Here is a 15526-nt window from a genome sequence, read left to right as displayed (position 1 = left end):
CTAAACTACCGATTTGCATCCCTGGTGTCAAATGTATTTATTGTGATGTGTACAGGTACACACACATGACACAACAAGTATTTAATTATAATTATATGGATTTTTTTCTCGTATCGATAAAATGTACTTAACCAAAAAGCTTTGCTAAGTATTCAGTTTAACTATTAACATGCATTTAAATCACATTCATTAATTCGTTCATTTACCATTTTTTTCGCTAATTATTAGCGAAAGAAATGGTAAATGAGAGTGCTATTATAGCACTCTATTTAAAGGTGTACGTAAACCTCAATTTTCCTGCCGAACTTAGGCTAACTTTGCACAAACTTGGCATACATATCGCTATAAGCTATAATATCTGGGTGAACATATAATAACTCGGAAATGCGCGTTTTCCCAGAGATAAGACCTAGCTAGATCGATTTTTCGCCCCCGAAAACCCCTATATACCAAATTTCATCGAAATCGTTAGAGCCGTTTCCGAGATCCCCGAAATATATATATATATATAAATAAATAAATAAATAAACAAGAATTGCTCGTTTAACCTGTCAACTCCCACGATATGACGTCACCATAAGCGTTCTGGCTCATATATGAGTCGCGGGAGCTGACAGATTAAAGGTATTAGATACTTGACGTAGTAGCACTTGGAGCTTGGAGTGTAAAATCCCCTCGTTTGCAGGTGGTGGGTCTGCAAGCGGCCCTCGAGCAGGAGCGCGCCGCGCGCTGCGCCGGCGCCGGCGAGACGGCCGCGGCCGAGGCCGCCGCGCGCGCCGCCGCCGCCGAGCGCGACGCGCGCGCGAGGGACCTGCACAACGTGCGCCAGGCCCTGCACACCGCCTCGGAGAAGCTGGCCGCTGCGAGCGCTGAACGAGACATGTACTACACTAGGGTGAGTCGGTACCTATACTTGGTCAACCAGATCTTGACAGTAGAAAAAGGCGGCAAATTTGAAATATGTAGGCGCGAAGGGATATCGTCCCATAGAAAATTTGAATTTCGCGCCTTTTTTTATTAACCGCCTTCAAAAAAAAAGGAGGTTCTCAGTTTGACCCGTATGTATGTATGTATGTATATTTGTTCGCGATTATCTCGCGTTTGGCTGAACCGATTTTGATGCGGTTTTCAGAAAAGTGTTTCTTACATTCTGGAGAAGGTTTTAGTATACATAGATCTGAGCTGATGCTGAACCCTGGCTGTACCTAGTGGAACTCAGGTTTAGTGCAACATAGGCTCACGCTGTTTTGGTCATCCGACACGCCTTGATGAGCACTTGGGAGAGCAGTACCCAAGATAGGGCTCATGCTGAACCCTGGATGTACCTAGTGGAACTCGGGATGTACCTAGTGGAACTCAGGTTTGATGCAACATAGGCCCACGCTGTTTTGGTCATCCGTCTCATCTTGATGAGCACTTGGGAGAGCAGTATCCAAGATAGAGCTGATGCTGAACCCTGGCTGTACCTAGTGGAACTCAGGTTTGGTGCAACATAGGCCAACGCTATTTTGGCTATCCGTCACATCTTGATGAGCACTTGGGAGAGCAGTACCCAAGATAGAGCTGATGCACCAAACCACCCTGGCTGGCAGGGTTCACCCTGGCTGTACCTAGTGGAACTCAAGTTTGGTGCAACATAGGCCCACGCTATTTTGGTCATCCGGCACATCTTGATGAGCACTTGGGAGAGCAGTACCCAAGATAGAACTGATGCACCAAACCACCCTGGCTGGCAGGGTTCACCCTGGCTGTACCTAGTGGAACTCAAGTTTGGTGCAACATAGGCCCATGCTATTTTGGTCATCCGTCACATCTTGATGAGCACTTGGGAGAGCAGTACCCAAGATAGAACTGATGCTGAACCCTGGCTGTACTTAGTGGAACTCAGGTTTGGTGCAACATAGGCCAACGCTATTTTGGCCATCCGTCACATCTTGATGAGCACTTGGGAGAGCAGTACCCAAGATGGAGCTGATGCTGAACCCTTGCTGTACCTAGTGGAACTCAGGTTTGGTGCAACATAGGCCCACGCTATTTTGGTAATCTGTCACATCTTGATGAGCACTTGGGAGAGCAGTACCCAAGATAGAGCTGATGCTAAACCCTTGCTGTACCTAGTGGAACTTAGGTTTGGTGCAACATAGGCACACTTTGTTTTGGTTAACCGACTTGTCGTCGTTTGCCTATGTTGCTGAGGTCCACTAGGTGGGTCGATGAACTTTTTTCTAACTGCCTTTAAAAAAAGGACGTTCTCAGTTTGACCCGTATGTATGTACGTATGTATGTGTGTATATTTGTTCGTGATTATCTCGCGTTTGGCTGAACCGATTTTGATGCGGTTTTCAGAAAAGTGTTTGTTACATTCTGGAGAAGGTTTTAGTGTACAGTACATGGATGGTTTGAAAAACCAATTGGACCCGGTAGGTGGCCATGCTATCGGTATTCGGTATACCTACCAACAAATTTATGTTGCTAAAACCGATTTAGATAAAATAGTGGGAGTGGGAGTCGGACTCGGACTGGGACTGGGAATGGGAGTTTTTCAAAGACTAAGTTAATGCAATTTAGGCCCTACCAAAAAACCCCGTTACAAATAGACTTCTCATACAATAACATAAAACTAGAATGCGTTGATAGCTTTACACTTCTTGGCTTGGATATCGACTCCAATATAAATTGGAAAGCGCACGTAAAAAAGATTGCAAATAAAATGTCTAAATTCACCTATGCATTAAGAGAACTAAAAAAAACCACTGACCTAAAATCTGCCCTTGCAGCTTACTACGCGTACGCCTATTCATGGTTAAAATATTCTATCATCCTATGGGGGAATAGCACAGATGCAAACGAGTTGTTTATTCTCCAAAAAACATGCGTAAGAATATTAGCAAATATCTATTGCCCTGACAGTTGCCAACCCTACTTCATAAAATTTAAACTCTTAACCTTAACTTCAATTTATATCTTTGAAATTTGCAAATTTGTACGTAAATACCCCGCTCTATTTAAAAAAATTGCTGACCAACCTAGACGATACGAATCGAGATATAAAAATAACCTTATACAGACAACAAACTCAAATCTGAAACTACATAGCACAAGCCCACAAAATATGGCCATAAAAATTTATAACAATTTACCTAACGAAATAAAAGACATCGAATTGGAAAAAATATTTAATAAAACTTTAAAACAATACTTAATCAAAAAATGTCATTACAGCTTACAGGAGTATTTTAATGAAAATGAGTAAACAGCAAATAAATATTAGGTACGCTGGTCTAACTTCTAAATACCTACTTGCGAGTAAATATAGCTGATCCATTTTACATAATCGTACTTGTTGTGTACCACGGTCTCGGTGCGAAAGAAAAATTTACATACCTACTTATTTGTATAATTCTAGAATATTTACTATTCAACCACCCTGCAATTGATGAAATTATGCTCGAAACGACTAGTATTGTTTACATATCTACCTGATTGCTGCGCCCATCAGGGTTTCATGTGTCATTTGTGTACCTACCTATACTCTTAAGTACTTGGAAAACCTGTAATGTACATGTGAATTGCAATAAATAAATACAAATACAAATACAAATGGGAGTGGGAGTGGGAGCAATATACATACAAATCGTTTAGCACCAAAACGTCATATTATGTGTGTCGCGATTATCATCCAATTAGGCCATCACCAACATTAGTAGACTAAATAGAGAGCCTAACAAACTAGTATTTTAGCCCAAAACCTAAAATAAATGAAGTACCTACCTATCACTAAAAAGTAAAAAATAAAATAAGATAAATTAAAAATAATTAAAAAATTAAAAATAAACAAAAATAAAACCAAAATAAAATAACTTAATATAATATCTTTTTAAAAAAAAGGGAACCGCCTTCAAAAAACCAACCCACTGAAAAGTACAAAATAATTTTTATATGGCACCCCTTTACGTGTCCAGTCCCTATCCCACGGCGTAAAGCAAATTTTTGCCAAAAAGTAATTAATACCTAATAATAAGAAAATTAATAATCACCCGGGTAATTACTTAGTTTTTGAAGGCGGTGCCAAACCAACAAAAACAGTCTTTACTACCAATCAGAAAAACAATACGAGTACGTAGTACTTAACCTACAAGAACTAAATTAATGAGTAAACTAAGTATGTATTTATAATGCAAGTAAGTGCAGCGTTCTTCGTTGTATAAGATATCGGTTCTCAAAAATTTTGGTTTGGCACCGACTTCTAAAACTAAGTAATTACCCGGGTGATTATTAATTTTCTTATTATTAGGTATTAATTACTTTTTGGCAAAAATTTGCTTTACGCCGTGGGATAGGGACTGGACACGTAAAGGGGTGCCATATAAAAATTATTTTGTACTTTTCAGTGGGTTGGTTTTTTGAAGGCGGTTCCCTTTTTTTTTAAAAGATATTATTTTACTGTCAAGATTTGGTTGACCAGCTATATAACCTACGGGTTTATATAACTCGCAATAGCAACCGCGCCGTATAGAGATACTTGGCGTATAGAGTTTGTGAAGTACGTGTGATCATTCGCTCTTAACTACCACGGTTGCTAAGTAGTCGAGGCTTCTAGGCTCCTCGATCGAAAAATAAAGATGGCACATTTGTAACTTAAATTTGAACCATTTTCTGTTGCATGATTGCCCGGGTTGAAATTTGGTGTACTTCCGTAACTTTAATTACTGCCCAATCATGTGCTAACTTGGAGCTGTTCTGACGATACAGTTGGAATGTGGCTAATAAACGAACATCATGGCGGAAAAACGCAGCCACATCGAGTTTATTAAGAAAAAAGGATCATTAGAAAGATCTTGTAAAGCAATTGATAAAACAAAATAGCAGAAGGTTTAGTCAGCAATAAAAAAAAACAAATTGACAGTATAAACTTGTACCAACAGATGATAAAATAATCGTTGATAATTTCAATTAAAATTGTGTAAACGGATTAAAATGAAGAAAAGAACTGGTTATGATTTTAGCATTAGGTAGGTATGTTCGTCTTCCTATTACGGGTGCTACTCCGTAGTGTCACAACTACTGTGCCTGTTTTAAGAAAAGAACGAGGCGTCAATTGATTTGTTCTTGTAGCCTGGTTGACATAAGCAATATTTTTGTTTGACTGCCCAATAAATAAAAAATACTTTGGTTTTGAGTTTTTTTGCTCGTCGTTTTCTTGATATCTTATTGTGTCAATGTTTTTTAATATTTCCTATTTAACAGCTGGGTACTTAATATAAGAAACTATAACTACGCAAAATGAATAGATTGAAAATAAATTCCGAGATTTACTTGAAAAAAGCCTGTAGGTTTTAATTACATCTAGTTTTAGAGATTATTTCTTAAATATTTAAATAAAAATCTTAGTAGAGTTCAACCACTTATATCGAGACCCTAATTGTAGATATGATGGTGATAAGAAAGTATTTAGGATTGTTCATTAAAGAAATGCCACAACACCTTTAAAACAAGCGGTTTTGTTTGAAAAGAGTGATTACGTTGAATAAATATTGTTTTCATATTATAATTCATCAGAATGCACGTCTGAATGTTATTCTGTTAATTTATTTCTTATAAGCCTCAGACGTGAATGCCTTTTCATTAATAACTTAACTGTGAATACATCAATGAACTTAACTATGCTTTTAGTATCTTGATGCGAACTAATCATAATCTCATCACTCCGAAATAGACCGTCCTCTCACGGACTCGCGGAGTGACTCATTGTCGACAACAAACACACATAAGTATACGCCTTTTACCTTAAACGCTATACCTGCGTGTGCAGTGTCTCGAAATAAATAAACATACGATTACGTAGGCCGGCGGTTTTTCTCCCGTTAATGTCTTAGTCATGATAATGATGAGATTTGCACTGCTAATAGATTTGTTCCAAGCGTCCTCACTGCGGGTCGGCGTTGTGAGGGCCAATGTGTTGAATGTTTTATACGTATTCATAATAAAACTATGTCGTTCTCAGCCACTTAGTCGGTTGTAAATAAAACGCTACTACGCCTACTAGTAAGAAAAAATACCACTTTGTCGATTAACAGAAAATGTGGTAATTTTCGTCTGAAAACGTAACATTCTGTCGAGACGGAGTGACGCTACACACTGTGAATGCCTATAGGTCAGACAATCTAGTTCACCGTAATTATCAAAAAAGTCCGCGCTGCATGCGCTCTCGTTTAGGCGGATTCATGACTTGCCCGAATATGAATACTTAAGTGTTGTGCGGCCTTGATATTTATGACACAAACATTCCGTAGACAAACGCTGGTGTACGAATATAACTTGAAATTCTTAAATATGTATTATGACCCCGTTGGCGCCGGTGCCAGATTGTTACTATACATTTCCGGATTCGATTCCCCAATGGAGGATGTCTTTCCATTATTTTCCAGAATATGTTTTTCACCTAAAATACTTTTTACCTTCATTTTACGTCATTTATTGTAAATTGTTTTTATATCGTGATTCATGTCATAAAATGCCACGAATAGGTAATACTCAGTGTAATACTCGTAATACTTACGACTTCAAAATGGAATGGTTTTCTCGTTCGTCACTGTCACTGTGTACGAGTTGATTTAATTGGACCAATCAACGTAGGGCTCGCTGAAAATTCCATGAAGGAACCGACATATTAATTCTCGAGTGTCATAGAGTTTAACGTATATAAATAGGTCAAGGAAAGTAATTCAGGCTCACTGAATCTTTAATAGGGTTGTGGACAGACATGGCATAATATAGTAATCACAGTTTGAGCGGTCAAAATATATAAAACAATCGCTAAAAGTGCTAAACATGGTTAAGAAAAGTGAATTGAATTATTGAGTTTTACAGTCCTATCCCCTACACATAGTTATTTTTATTGTTCACTATAGTTATGTGAACTGAAAAACTTTCATTCTCTTTGAACTATACCGTCAGTCCGCATTCCGCTCGAAATTGGATATCTAGGTATTAACAGATACATGTGTGTTATGTTACCACGTGCTAGTTGTTTGCTTAAACTGTTACTGACATAATTATTAGTTCCGTCCTGTCTGCAATGCACTAAATACACTCGATGGGTAACATCTTGGAAAATATAATAAAGATAAATATTACTCGTTCAGTTTTAGATGTTCCTCCTGTCTAAGTCCAAGAGATCAAGTTTTGTCTGTCTATACTGACATTATTGTACACACTTTATTGCAGTGCATACTTTATTATGCATTGCGTCCCATGCCCTTTATTCATAATTATATCAGAAATGCTGAAAGTAGGTACTTGTAATTATCTATATGCTACTTTTTAATCGTTAAAGTACTGAACCGATTTCATGAAATTTGTAAGGTTATTTTTGGAAATTCTAATAAGGGCAGAGAGGAAAAACATTTCTAAGCGAATCCCACACGGCCGGAGCCGTATAACTGCTCTGGGCTGCTTTTGTACAATAAAATGATTGTTACGTGATTATTCTCAGTGACGTCTTTTTCGTTGATATCGAGATTCCTACAATAATGTAGTCTAATATTGTCGAGACGGGCATATAAAGTGTAGTTACTGTGTGTTCATAGTTTTACTATAGTACAATTTCATTGTAGATTTAATTACGTTCTTATCACGAACCTCTTGACCTATAAAACTAAACTAATATTGCGTCGAACGTAAATCGTCCCCGCTTTTCTACTCACACTTTATCTTAAAAGGAATGCGACTATAGGTACCGAAAGTACCGCCAGGAATCTCGCCTCATACATGAACAAAGACATTGTACGTTATTTATTATAATGAAATTGTTAAATGCAAATTAGCATCATTGACGCCGGGACCATAAAACACAAGTGTTATGGCATTGTTCAATATACAGGAATGCCTATTTCCTGCTCATCATTAACTAGTTTGACGATTGTCGCAGGTTCCTAGATCACTGTGCTTGCATGTTGAGATTCTGCGAAGTAAAGCACTTGCGTATTGGCGTTATCTGTCGAGTCGAGTGAAATAATCCTCATGGCTGTTTATAGTTATATATTTTTGTATTAATATCACCTCTGGGTAAAAAATACCACACCGTGTATAGTTTTGGATTTTGCTCGCATTTATTTCTAAATATTTAAAATGGAAAGTTAAACAGGCATCCGAAATAAAACAGATAGAGATAGAACTTCATAGCTTAATAAGCAATTACCCAAATTTTATCAACGCAGTTATGATTTCCTTTATTATATTGTTAAATTTTTTGGGATATTCTCTCGTGGAGAAGAATAAACAAAATAACGAATTTATATTGTCTCATTCCCCAAAATCATGTTTACGAGTAATTAAACGTTTTACGGTAATACCTGACAAATTAGTTCAAGAAAAAACCTTGACATGCTTTTCCCTCCTAAAAAGCAGCTTAGGAGAGAAACATACAAACATTCCTCAAATAATAAGTAAGTACTGGGTATTCGATTACCTAATCAATTGTTTTAGGAGGGAGTGGTATGAAGCAAATTCGTGCCTAAACAAAGTTCAGGCCAAAAACAGTAGCACTGGAATAAGCGCTGGGTTGTTAGGGCATACGTCAAAGAACCTTTATCAATTATGCCATACATGGCAGTTATATGCCTCGGCGTAAAGTGCACTGGGACATATGTGGACATTATGACGGGCGATTGTGTGCTGCACTCGTAGATCACCTGCTCACTAGATGGAGCATTTAATGGCGTTATTCATAAACTCACTACAAGCCCCAATTAGCTATTAATCGTTTGTCTTAATCTGTAAGAAAAATTAAGGCTTGTAAAGTTTTGTGAATAAGGGGGTTAGGCACCACAAATAGGCGCCGGGATGCTAAGATATATGAGTATGTTGGGCAGGTCGGTGTTAATTTGGCCAGAAAGGTACTTAACCGTCTCAAATTAGTACAACTAGTACCTACCCGTTAAGTCTGTAATAATCGAATTCCATGGACGCTTCGCCACTGATATGAATTACCATGCTAATTTGGTATATTAGCGCAAACGATAATTTTGGATGTGTTCACGTTTAACTCCTCAAGCACCGTTTACTGTTTAAATAATAATATTTCCTATGATTAACTTGTGCTATTTCAGTACAAAGAGTATTAAATCACTACGTTTTAAGAGTCGGCACTCTCGAACAAGCCTTAAACCGAATTAAGAACGTACATTGTGCCAACACACCAAATACATGTGAATACTGCCAACACAAAAAAAAACAACGCTAGGGCTCGACACTTCCGGTACCTACTGTTTATCGATATCGATAAATGTGCGATACGAGCTGTTGTACTGTACTACTGTAAAAGTAAATATTGAAAATCAGGTGGATTAATAAAATAAATGCAAAATATAAAAATAATTTTATTTTACATAATAAAGATAAGATACAGATAGTTTTATATTTACGTAGGCATATTACAATACGCTTATGAACGTAACTAAAGCTACAATCTACTTTTAGAGCACTCCTGCAAACACTGAGTCTTGCCTGTGAAGGCTGTGAACTCCAACTTCCCACAAAGGGAAAAAGCTGTCAGGCTCATTCACTTGTAGATATTCAGAGGTTGGAGTTTTATTCAGCCTTTGTATAGGTAAATATTCCAAATCCTCATTACCTGTTACCTTTACCCATAGTCGATATCTGAAATAAAGGGATTATCGATAAGTTGTTCGCACACTATTCGTGTCTTAGGTTACCTAGTTTTTACAAGAAGAATCTATTCACAGAATGTTTTCGTTTTAATCAAGGATGGTAAACGATAAAAACTACTCCAAACTAATTAAATTAGTATCTGGGAACGACTCAAAATGAAAATATCGCACAAAAACATCAGTTTACCGACCTGTTCGAATCAAGAGGAAATCTTGCTAAAAATATATCAGAAGTAAGTTTCCTTACACGCCTGACCCCACAAACTTCACATTTTCTTAAAGATTTGCCCCCCATTTAAATAAAAGCTAAAGTTATTTGGTCTAAACACAAAAATAAACACGTAACATAACCGCTTTCACCACAATTTAGAATGACGGTAGACGTTTTACCGATCATACCAACCTAAAGAAAAGTAGGTATAATACGTCTATGTTTGAAAGCAAGTATGGTATGTGTTACCAAAATGCAACAGCAGTCATTTTAATTCGATAAGATTATTTACTATGCCTCAACGTTGGTAACAAGTACGTTCCTAAGTTATCATAGTATGGGGTGTCGATGGGCTGATTTCAGTAGGCATATAATGTTGCAATGGTTAGGGGTGTTAGAGAGTGGTGTAGCTCGTAGAGTAGTATTTTTACGCCTAAAAGGGACTAAAACTATACCTACTTCGTTTTTTACCATTAGAAAAATGATAAAAAATCTTTAGGTGTTTTTTTTATTAAAAACCCTTAAAAATAGTAAGTATTAGTTATGAAACCAAAATAATGTAAATGCTCACATATGTTATATAATTGTTACATATTTGTCGTGACTTATTTTTCAAAAGTGTACAGCGATTGCGCATTCTTTATAATGCATCGTCTACAATAGGTAGTCTACAGCTGCACTCGTACCTTACTAGACGACACAATTAGATTAGATGTGGTCCGATTTTAGCTGCAGAGTAATTATAGCTTATAACTCCTAATAGGGAGCCGGTGTCAGGGCGAACTTGTGAGGATCCCTCATTTTAAAGCTTTTTTATGCGACAATCTTGCGAACGCACGGATAATTTACATTTCATTAAGATAATTATCTCTTATGGAGACATGTATAGTAAATGAGCTTGAAATATAGACGGTCATCAATGGTGCAAGTATGAAGTCATTTGGAAATACCATTTGTATGATTTGTGATATAACTTACTAACAGATTAAGGCTACATTATCTGATTTTAATAAACACTTTCATAGTTAAGTACCGTCACTGTACTGCCATAACCATAACTTATAAAGGTTACTGTTTAAATTGTTCCTTTATCTATTGTATATGTTAATTTTAGTCATAATAATTTAGTTTTGTTGCTCTATGACTTTGTAATACAAATTACATATTTTATTTACATTGTTTTATTTGATCTTGCATTAATCAGTTAATTTAATTGGAATTTTATTTTTATTGGACAGAAACCGTCGTCCATTCCGTTTTAGAATTTCCCTACAATTTCCAACAAAGTAAATCGTTTGCATTATTATTTTAAATTGCTATACGAAAGTAATGTAGAGCTTGATGATTAATACGAATCTAGTAGTTTAAATATATGTTTCACTATTTTGGTTAACCAGAGATACTATTTAATTGATATACTAATGATGATAACCCGTAAGAACCTTACAAGTGACATGAATGTATTACATGCAATTATGATATGATATCAATAAACAAATAATAAATAAGAACAGAATTAGGTTATTTAGATTGGTAGTAGGTAAATAGTTTACAGATCCACAGGAAATAAAAAAAAAACGTAAAACAAAGTGTCTGTTTATCCTCGTACCCTCAACCAATGTTTAATCCTGGAGCACTTCAAATACTTTGTGTCAATTATATCACATCCCTCAGAATAAACACTACATAACGTAACGTAGACCAGGAACAACATCATTTTTGTTGGCCCTCTTTTTGCACTTTTTAAATTGGGCTATTGACTGACTGTCCTTCCCTTCTCAGTCGGATACTCTTGTCAGAGCAGTCGTGGTCATTGGGGCCGAAAAGGCCGTACAATGACCACGACTGCTCTGACTGACTGTAAAAGGTAAATAAGTACCAGAGTTTAGTGATGACCTAGAAGCTAATGTTTGGTTTCCTTCTACGCAGAGCGAGGAGCTGCGGTCGCAACTGGAGAACGAGCAACACTTCAGCCACGTGTACCGCGCGCAGGTCGGCGAGGTGCGCGCGCAGCTCGACGAGAGCGCACGCGCCGCGCGCGACCTCGAGCAGGAGCGCTCCAGCCTCATGCACCAGCTGCAGCTGGCTATAGCGCGCGCCGACTCCGAGGCCATCGCCAGGTATTAATCATAATCGTTTATTGCCAACCATGGTAAATATGTTGTTAGTGTTGTTACAGATTAAAGTATCACATGGACCCTGACAGGGTATAGCACGTATTCTTAAAAATAGTTCTTAAAACTAAGTACCTGACTCAGAGCAACACTTCATTCATGTGTACCGCGAGCAGGTCGGAGAAGTCCGTGACCACAAGCCCGAGCGTTTCCAGTCTTAGCTTAGGCACGATTTCCAGTTGGCTATAGCACGCGCTGGCTCTGAGGCTATCGCCAGGTAACCTGGCTCAAACAACACTTGGCGTGGTGCCCGGCTCGCTAAGAGAGAAATGCACTCCAGGCCTTCTCCGGGTCTTGCTTGAATTTTGTCAGAAGTCTATACAGTTCAGTGTTGGTAGCCAACTAGTCACCACATTGATAACCTTGATAACATAGATCAAGAGAGATGAATCAGGAAAGGTTTTCTATGTAAGGGGCTGTCCATAAATTACGTCATTTCAAATTAGGGGGGGGGGGGGGGCTGGACATCGGATGATGGTAGCAAGGCGTAGGAGGAAACGGGGTCATTCGAAGTATGATTTTTTGATGATTTTAGGGGGGGGGGGGGGTTAAAATCGTCAAAAATAGATGACGTAATTTATGGACAGCCCTTAAGTGTTTTTGTTAGATTATTAGGCACCGAAAATTTGAATAGAATTCCCCAAACAACGCTAACTTCGAACGTCTTTATCCACAGATCGATAGCAGAGGAGACCGTAGGCGAGCTCGAAAAGGAAAAGACCATGAAAGAGCTGGAGATGCGCGACGCTCTAGCCACGCACCGCAGCGAACTAGCGGCGAGGGATTCCCTCGTGCAAGGCCTGCGCGACCGCGAGCATGAGAACCGCGCCACCATCGACCTGCAACGGAAGGTAGGACATAACTCTTTATACATCATGAAGTCTTTTACACAACTATTTAAGCAGCGTCTCTACGCGAGGTATAACGAGGGATTTGCAACCGCGATAGAGGCAGCTGAAGTAGAAGGTGATGCCTGCAATCTCTTGAGAATTGCGCCTTTTTGCGCGATTTCGGACTAGATCTTGGAATCAGGCTCTGTCGTGGCATAAGTCTGCAATTCTAAAGGGGCCCACTGATTAACAGTCCGCCGGACGATATCGGCCTGTCAGTTAGAACAAAAAGTTGACAGCTCCGAACAACTGACAGGCCGATATCGTCCGGCGGACTGGTAATCAGTGGGCCCCTTAAGCCATAAACTATCTCGGATTGCCAGATTCTATAACGATTAAGCGTCAGGATAACTAAATATTGTTGTGGTGTGTCTAGGAGGTAGACGAGTTGCGGCGCAGCGGCACGGCGCTGGCCGAGCGTGTGGCGGGCTTGCAGCGGCTACAGGAGGAGGTGGAGCGGCTCAACAAGAAGCTCAACTCCGAGATCATGCTCAAGCAGCAAGCCGTCAACAAGCTCGCCGAGATCATGAACAGGTTAGTCTACTCAAACTGCTGGTGTACCTAATCATCTGTACAATAAAGACGAATTTCGAAGGCAAAATTTCAGATGAAATTAGGAATGATACTTAGAAAAGTTACTTACATTTAATCTTACTAACCCGTCAAGCTTTCATGGAAATAAGCGGCTGGTTGAAAGGACCGTGTGCTTATATCAGCGTGAGAAGGTTTTATCAAGAGATATGTACTTTATGCGTGTTTCTTTCAGTAAAACATATCAATGAAGTTTGGCTTATCGCAGATCGTATTCATATATATGTCGGCGACGGATGGTCCCGATGGCGGTGGGCGCGTGGGGGTAGTACCTAGATGTATTACTTCACAGCCAAAATAGTAGGTATGCTACAAACGCATGAAATAAACATTCGGACTCATTAACCATACTAGTGCCTACTATATTTCAGTACTAAATGATGAAAAGAACTAATTGCTATTAGAATGTTGACTGGTTAAATTCAAAATAAAAAGATCACATGAAATCGTTCAAATCTTTATTTCAGTCAAACTAAACCGGTTCCAACCCTACACCTCTGACCCGAGAAGATTTAACCCGGCAACAAACTCGGCGGGACACATCTTTTCAAAACAACACATAGTTTCTTTATTTTACAAAAGTAACCTTCTAATGGCACATAAGAAATCAAAATAACACTTGGAATAAAACACTTAGATAAACGGTTAAAGAACGTGAGAATCTATAAACTTTCAGAATAATCCTTCAGGTATAAGCCTTCAGGAACGTAGCGAATTAGGCACGAGCTTGGCTAACGTCCGATCTCTAGCGCGGTCCGATCCAGAAGAAAGAAGCCAGTTCCAGCGGCGGAGCCAACCGCTCCCGCCTCCAATTCAAGTTGGTAAACCTGCCTGACCAGTCTACCAACATAACGACAAAAATGCCTGCTCGTGCCTACGTTCACTCAAGATACTACGTCATCTTGACGTTCCAAAGCCTTCTACCTGTCATTTAGTTCAACAATACGCCAAACATTGCTAATCGATTTTATACAGGCGTCTAACTATGAACTGTAATGCTGCAATACGTCTTTCTGGTGTCTCGCTCCGACACGGCCGTCCTGCGCTACACACGTCCTCGTGTGTGGGTGTACGCATTTGATTCTGTAACAAAACATACAGCACAGTATCTCATCGCTCGGTCATTCCTGACCAACAAATTGGGTCTCACTCAAATTACTATTAAAATCAAACTTTGTTATCAATCAAACCAAAAAAAATAATTGTTCAAAATTACTTTGACAATCCTCAATTCTCAAGTCAAAAATAGTCCATCGAGCAACGACTAAATAAAAATAATCATCAGTAATCATCGCCGCTATCTAACGGATACACTCCAATAATCATCGCCTCCATCTGGCGGGTACTCTCAAATTTATGTAAAAACAGAACAATCCCAAACATCAAAAACAAATCACAACAGCTCTAATTCATTGCTCGACAGTATCACTACTATTGTCGTCAATACCAATTTACGAGGAAATTAATCTGGCATAAAAAAAAAATTGGTCATATGTGATCTAAATTTTTGTAAGACATCTTAAAATAAATAAGATTCTGAATTGATAGTTCCAATTTTACTCATATGAACACAGTACATAAACGGGAATTCATTTTTAACAAAACAACACCAGTCCTTCGGTGCACTGCCAGTCCTTCGGCAGATACCAGACCCTCGTCAGAAGTAACCATCTCAGCCGCGTAAGTGCTACTCCTCGCAAAGAGCATTCTGCACATAAAAAGCAGACCACGTGCACCTCTTACATGCTCCGGCACTTCTGATGCGGTCACTAAACAATACCCAGTCCATCGGGCATACTTTCAGTCCATCGAAAGCAAAACAGTATTGCCCAGTCCATCGGGCGTGCCTTCAGTCCATCGAAAGCATGACAGTATTGCCCAGTCAATCGGGCGTGCCTTCAGTCTATCGAAAGCAAAACAGTAGTGCCCAGTCCATCGGGCGTAATTTCAGTCCTACGAAAGTACAAGCTTTCAGTCCGTCGAGAGCAA

General features: G+C 38.9%; 1 protein-coding gene across 1 annotated transcript in view; it reads left to right on the top strand.

Moving 5' to 3' along the window:
* Nucleotides 1-15526, top strand: part of LOC134647840 (rho-associated protein kinase 2) — a 30645-nt gene that overhangs the window by 4576 nt on the left and 10543 nt on the right. The window contains exons 4-7 of the mRNA XM_063502169.1: nucleotides 686-895; nucleotides 11812-12002; nucleotides 12733-12907; nucleotides 13323-13480. Coding sequence (XP_063358239.1) covers nucleotides 686-895; nucleotides 11812-12002; nucleotides 12733-12907; nucleotides 13323-13480 — 734 coding nt within the window. The remainder of the gene's footprint in view (nucleotides 1-685; nucleotides 896-11811; nucleotides 12003-12732; nucleotides 12908-13322; nucleotides 13481-15526) is intronic.

Source organism: Cydia amplana, chromosome 5, assembly GCF_948474715.1.
Source record: "Cydia amplana chromosome 5, ilCydAmpl1.1, whole genome shotgun sequence".
NCBI lineage: Eukaryota > Metazoa > Arthropoda > Insecta > Lepidoptera > Tortricidae > Cydia > Cydia amplana.
Note: the sequence above shows the minus strand (reverse complement) of the source record. Positions and strands in the feature narration are given on the sequence as shown.